The 6,631-nt window shown below is 42.3% G+C and overlaps 1 protein-coding gene across 2 annotated transcripts in view; it reads right to left on the bottom strand.

Annotated features, from left to right (window-relative positions):
• The window catches only part of Cers3 (ceramide synthase 3), a 93,553-nt gene that overhangs the window by 26,852 nt on the left and 60,070 nt on the right, over nucleotides 1-6,631 (bottom strand). For both annotated transcript variants that reach the window (XM_031386935.1, XM_031386936.1), the window contains exon 9: nucleotides 4,632-4,738. In XM_031386935.1, the coding sequence (XP_031242795.1) occupies nucleotides 4,632-4,738 (107 nt within the window). The remainder of the gene's footprint in view (nucleotides 1-4,631; nucleotides 4,739-6,631) is intronic.

Below are 6,631 nucleotides of genomic sequence, written 5' to 3'. Positions count from 1 at the left end.
AAAAAAAAAAAAAAAAAAAAAAGTGTGACCTGTTAGAGTAAGTATGGCTTTGTTGGAGGACGTGTATCACTGGTGCTTTGAGGTTTTTTAAGAGCCCATGCCAGGCCTAGTATTTCTCTCTCTGCCTATAGATTAGGATGTAGAACTCTCAGCTCCTCCAGCACCATGTCTGCCTGTGTGCCTGCATGCTCCCCACCATGATGATAAATGACTAACCTCTGAAACTGTAAGCAAGTTCCAAATTAAATGCTTTCTTTTATTGAGCTGCCTTGGTCGTGGTGTCTCTTCACAGCAAGATAACAGTGACCAAGACAACAGTTAAATTCATTTATCCCAAAATCATTTTATACTGCTCAAAAACCTTGAAGTATCTAGTTTTTCCCAAATAGAAGATCTTAGAAGCATATATTCATAAAAGAGAGGTGCTCTTTTCCAAGTGTACATTAAAGATGCAGAAGTCCAAGGATCATTCTGAAGAGTACCAAACATTGTCACATTGTTTTCTAAAATTATAAATGATAAGGCCATCAGAAATTTATGAATAGCTTATTTGGGTTTTTCTACCAGTGTCTTAGTTAGGGTTTCCATTGTTGTGAAAAGACACCATGACCAAGGCAACTCTTATAAAAGATAACATTTAATAATTAGGGCTGGCTTATAGGTTAAGAGGATCAGTCCATTATTATCATGGCAGGAAGCACAGCAGAGTCCAGGCAGGCATGGTGCTAGAGGAGCTGAGAGTCCTACATCTTCATCCAAAGGAATTCTGGAGCAGACTGTTTCCAGGAAGCTATGAGAAAGGCCCACCCCAATAGTGATACACTTCCTCCAACACCTACTCCAATAAGGTCATATCACCTAATAGTGCCACTTCCTGGGCCAACCATATTTAAACCACCACAACCAGTAATTGGTGGTTCTAAAGTTTCCTAATTTAAAACTCAAGTTAAGCTGAACAGGCATCACTTGCAAGACTTCGAGGGTTCCTCTACATCTGTCTGCTCTGCTCTTCACTGCTTCCTCTGGTATGAGTTATATGAGTTCAAACTCAAGGATGGCCTGTTAAAAAACTCTTCATGTAACTCACCTATTTTCATGTAGAGACCTCTTAAGTTTACTTTTTAACTCAAAAATATAACTCTACTATATTTTTTTGTAATTCAAAATGTAGTTTAAAAAATTCCTAAAAACCTGATGATATTTAAGGATATTATCTTCCACCTACATGACTTCATATGTCAAGGATAACACTACACATATGATTTGGGACCCTGATTTTTCCTATTCCATGTCACAGACACCTTTTCATCTTAATGAATGTAGCTGTATAACAGAAGCAAGCAAACTTCTGTTCTACACAGGGCTAGTGACGTCACAGATCCTGAAGAAGATTCCTCAGCCATGGCCATCATCTCACTAAACCAGTATAATCCCTAACTACCAGTCTAAAATTTGACCTTATCCCCACATATAAGGATAGTTCTTAACCTTTATCAAGGAAACTTCTCTCTGCAACAGATGGGGACCATTATAGAAACCTACAACCAATCAAAATACAGAGTCATGGAACCTGGTCCCAGTGGACACATTTACAGTACAACTCCCTTATGCATCAGGGTTACTGAGAAGAGGCCAGGAGGCTGAAAGATCCAGAGGACCAGGGAGTTTGCTGTGAGATTGTGAGAATGTCAGAAGCTACACCCATACAGTCTCACCAGCATGACTGCCTAAACATGAGCTGACCAAGAACAACAGCAACAGACATGCTCACATGGACAGAGAAAGGTGACAAGACCTCAGCCCTACACAAAGAACCACAGGCAACTGAAGTGTGCTCATAGCTGACAGCAGTTTTCCCCAGGGAAGAGCACAGTGATATTGTAGCCAATGCTGAAAACAGTACATGCAAAACTATACAGACTGAGCAGGTTGCATTTATGTATTGAGAGCTATGAATGTATATAATAATATATACGTGTGTGTGTGTGTGTGTGTGTGTGTGTGTGTGTGTGTGTGTGTAACAATAATGAAAAAAGAGAGCATGAATTTGAAAGAAACCATGAAAAAGAGACCATTGGAGAGTTTGGAGGAAAGGGAAGGGGGAAATGATGTAATTGTTTTATAACCTCAAAAAAATAAAAAAGTAATAAAAATAAAAAAGGAAAAGACAATAAATACTTCAGGCTACCACTGGTCATCTGGTCTCTGTTGCAACTACTTAGCCCTGTCACTGTAAGAAAAGAACAGCTCTATGGCACTTTGCACATAATTAATGAGTGGCTAGGTGAATGCGGATCAAAAAACCAGAGTGTGAACTAGAGTTGAATCTAAGCCATAGTTCGCCATCCTAACAGCTGCATGGGATCCATTCCATGAATACAACGCAACTTAACTTTCCCCTGATAAGACAGTTCTTTCCCAAATTCTCATTATATTGTAAAGAATATGGTGGGAATTACTTGAGAAACATATTAAGATTGCTCAGTTCTCCCTCTAGAGACGCTAAACTCCTGGACCCAAGACACTACACTCATTGCATGTGACACTATATTGCTCAGCTGCTTTCCTGCAACACACACAACTTACATTGCATTCTTGTGCCCAATATAATGGCATCACTTCCTGGGATCCTGAGCAAAATGTTCTGTCAGTCTCCATGGAAAAGAGCTCTGCCTGTTTATATGACACTTTGCTTTATAGGAAGCCACTATTTTCACTTTCTTTTTGTTACTATTTTCATTTGTTCTTTTGTGTGCTGTTTGTATATGATATCTGACTATTTTCTGTTAAGAAATGTATTAGCCTATATCATTGTACAAAATTATAAATGTCATTACAGGAACAAGCCCCTCACCCCATGGGTATGAGGTTACTTACTGATTGTGGGTAACTTACATGTTGCTGCAACCTCTTTTTTATTTATTTATTTATTTATTTATTTATTTATTTATTTATTTAGTAAATTTCTGGTAGTGAGGATTGAACCCAGGGTCCTGTGCATGCTAGGCAAGACTCTACACAGAGTCATGCCTAGCCCATATCATGATGTTTGTATGTTTTTGCGTGTGTTCACCCCCCAGAAATAAAGGTCCCCATGCTATTCTGATTACCCTTGAATTTATAACCTGGGTCTCTGGGCTTAGCATCTGGGCTGACTCTAGCCTGCTGTGCAGTGGCAGTTGTCCCATGGGTGTGCCTTACCCACAGGCAGATTCCCAAAGCCATAGCCACGTCCTGTGGTCATCTGTATTGTTCTCAAGTACTTGACCCTTACCTAGTCTCCTACCAAAAATCTGTCAGTGCCAAAACTGAGAAAAACACTAAAAACCCTTCTTTTCACAGTTTACCAGGTAAGGTGAACTGCCAAACATATCAATCACTCACTTTAATTCACAGGAAGAGTGGGGTGTGGAGTACGGAGAGTCTCACTAAAGCAAGACTGGCGTCGTCCTTGCTTCTGCTTGTGGAAAGTGAAGGCAGAAGACAGGACTGTGGTGGAGAAGGAGTCTTTCACTGCATATACAGAATCCCCCAGGGAGGCATGATGGGAAATTCAGGAGGTTGAAGGAGCCTCCATATTGAGAGCTCTGTGGTTTAAAACTTATTTAGGGGAGAGAGGTGGCAGGGCAGGGTGGCCAAAGAGGAGGTTCCAGAGGTGGGTGGAAATATTCAAGGAGCCTTTCACAGGGGTGTGGCGTTCCTTACAAGAGCAGCAGGGAAAGCTGATTTTAGAAAGGCATTGAAACATTCAGGATACCTCTTTCTAGCTACACCTGGCAAGATGCCATTTGTCCCAGTTCCTTAATCATGGGGTGGAACTCACCACACCCCTGTGACCAGGATGTTCAGGGAAGACCCACAGCCAACCTGGCAAACTTGCTGGGCAGCCATTAAAATGCAAATGGCCCTGGAGGAACTTGGCCTAGAAAGAGAGGTGGGGCCAAAGGCTGGGCTCTGGAGTGCAGAAGATGTAGGTCAGAGGTCACAGATTTCAAGGCCTGCCTTCAAACTTCTGGGCCCCAGTGCATCTGTGAAATGAGAACTCATCTGGGAGTTACAAGCACTGATTTTAGTGCCTCAGGAAAGGCTCAGCACACAGTAGGATCTCAGAATATGGCAAGAAAAGCTATCACCCTCACTCCCTTTCTGGCTCCACCTGCTTCCTGTGTCCTCCTCTCCTAAACAGGAGATGTAACAACAATGCAGGGAGAGCAGCCCCACCTCCAGCTGCAGAACTAGCTAGGCTCTGCTCCACCAGAAAGAGCAGCTTTGGAGTGGATGGATGAGCCTTCTGAACACTCTCTGCCAGGACAGGGTGTGGAGGGGAGGGGCCGCTGGGGTACTAGTCAGGGTCTATCATTTTTCAGGACCTCACAAAAGGATGGCCTGATATCACTCTATGCTGCTTCTCTTCTGGTCAAAGAATAAGAAAAAGCCCCACCATGCCACTGGTCTTCCTGACAGTATCCCGACATGAAATCAGACACGGGTACAGATGTGTGATTACCCACTCCCTACCTTACCGTGTCACCATCTTATACATAAGCTACAATGTTTTGTTTTTTAGTAAAGCTGTGAAGGGATGGAGTTGTGACTGTCACAAGGCAGGATATGGCGCCTTGTCTACTCACCAGAATGGAAAAATAATGAATCGGCTAATGAAGAATATGACAGCAAAGATGAAGAACAGGGCGTTACAGGTCTGCTTCCATCCAGCATAGGAAAACATCTTAGCAGACTGAAAATGAAGAGAGAAACTACATTCAGTTAAAATGCTCATGGCATAACATTTAAAAACAATTAGATGAAGTCTTGCTTGAAAACCACCTGGGGAAGGTCTGAGCCACAGATGGAACTTGACAACTATTCAAAGAAACCATGGGTCATACATCCTTGGGAGAACACCAAAAGGAGGCCCTGCCTCCCACCACCACATAGTGCCCTCTCTACCCCCAGCTGTTGACGGAAGGCACTAGCCTTGGGTATGAGCCTTGAGTTAGATCACGACTGTGGATCAAGAGTGAGTCATGATTTAGTAACAACATGAGGCTGGGCTTATATTTTAACCATGAAGGGACCTTGAAGTCTGCATGCCATTTCCCCCTGTTTTTTGCCTAAAAACTTGGAAAAATTTCAAACAGTAATGAGATAAACATTATAATATACCATAAGGGATTGATATGACTTCTCATGTTACAGCTGGGGCTAGAAAACAAAACAATAAGTAATTTGCCCAAGTCTCTTAGGGAGTTATGTCTATGACAAGGTAGCGGGAAAGCTGAGAAAACCAAGCATTCAGACCCTGAGCTTTAACATCACCCTTCCCCTTAAAAATACAAAGGAATAATTTTAATGCTGCATACATCAAAGATGAACAAATGAGGGTTCAGAAGCAAGACATGGGCATGTAATTCTTCACTCAGGCCCAAGGTAGCCTTGCTTTTCAGCCAAAGTCACTGAGATGGGATCATAGAAAGGGGTGCTTGTAGCAGAGGTGGCCATGTTCAGAATGCAACAAGACACAACCCTGGCACAGGCCTGCTCATGCTGCCCTGAAGCATGTATGATAGCCTAACCTAACACTCTATGATGAAAATATTTGCATAAAGGCCAGTTGCTTTGATGTGACTTCAAATGACTTCTGGTTACTTATTAAGTAGGGTTGGCCAAATTATCTTCCAGCCCATGGGCTAAATCTAGCTAGGCCCTAAGAACAGTTTTCATATTTTGTTTTTGTTTTTGTTGTTGTTTAATTTATTTATATATGAGTGTTCTGTGTTCATATATGGTGCATGCCAGAAAAGTACATCAGATCCCATTAGAGATGGTCAGATTCCATTATAGATGGTTGACAACCACTATGTGGTTGTTGGTAATTGAACTCAGTACCTCTGGAAGAACATCCAGTGCTCTAAACTGCTAAGCCATCTCTCCAACCCCTGGTTTTCAGATTTGTAAAAAGATATAAAAACAGGGGGGACATATAATAATCACATGAAGCTCAGAATACTAGATTTGCTCTTTAGTACATTATCAAAAGCTCAAATGTGAATCCAGAAGAATGAAATTCTGTTAAATTTAATTTCTTCCATATCAACCTATATTCAATTATTAGCACTCCAAGGAGCCAACCCATGTATGAAGTAGTCCAGCACTGTTTCCTCTGGGTTTGTCATGAATCAAAACACTGAAGTGAGTCAACTGGTCCTGGGAAATGCTGTTGTAACTATAGCAGGAGACTGGACAGAGAGAAGACTATTGAGTCACAGCCCATGCCAGCAGGAACTGATGCTAAGAGAGAGGCCAAGGACAGCTCTGGAGTAGAAATAGGAAGGCTTTTGTCTCAGTGTTCTCTGCTTCAGGACACACTCTAAGCCCTCTTGCTCCCTTAGAAAATGAATGCCCTTTGACAAACACCAGTGGGCATTTCCCAGAGGAGGAGATGGGGTTGGAAGAAGGGCAGAGTGAGTATTCACAGCCAGCCTCTGGCCTAAGTACATAGCTGAGGGTGCTGTCCAACCTTGAGAATCCAGTTCCAAGTTTTGCCTCTAAAAAACTTGAATTTGGTGGCGCACGCCTTTAATCCCAGCACTTGGGAGGCAGAGGCGGGCGGATTTCTGAGTTCGAGGCC

The sequence above is a fragment of the Mastomys coucha genome, unplaced genomic scaffold (assembly GCF_008632895.1).
Source record: "Mastomys coucha isolate ucsf_1 unplaced genomic scaffold, UCSF_Mcou_1 pScaffold21, whole genome shotgun sequence".
NCBI lineage: Eukaryota > Metazoa > Chordata > Mammalia > Rodentia > Muridae > Mastomys > Mastomys coucha.
This window is presented reverse-complemented; position numbering and strand designations above follow the sequence as displayed.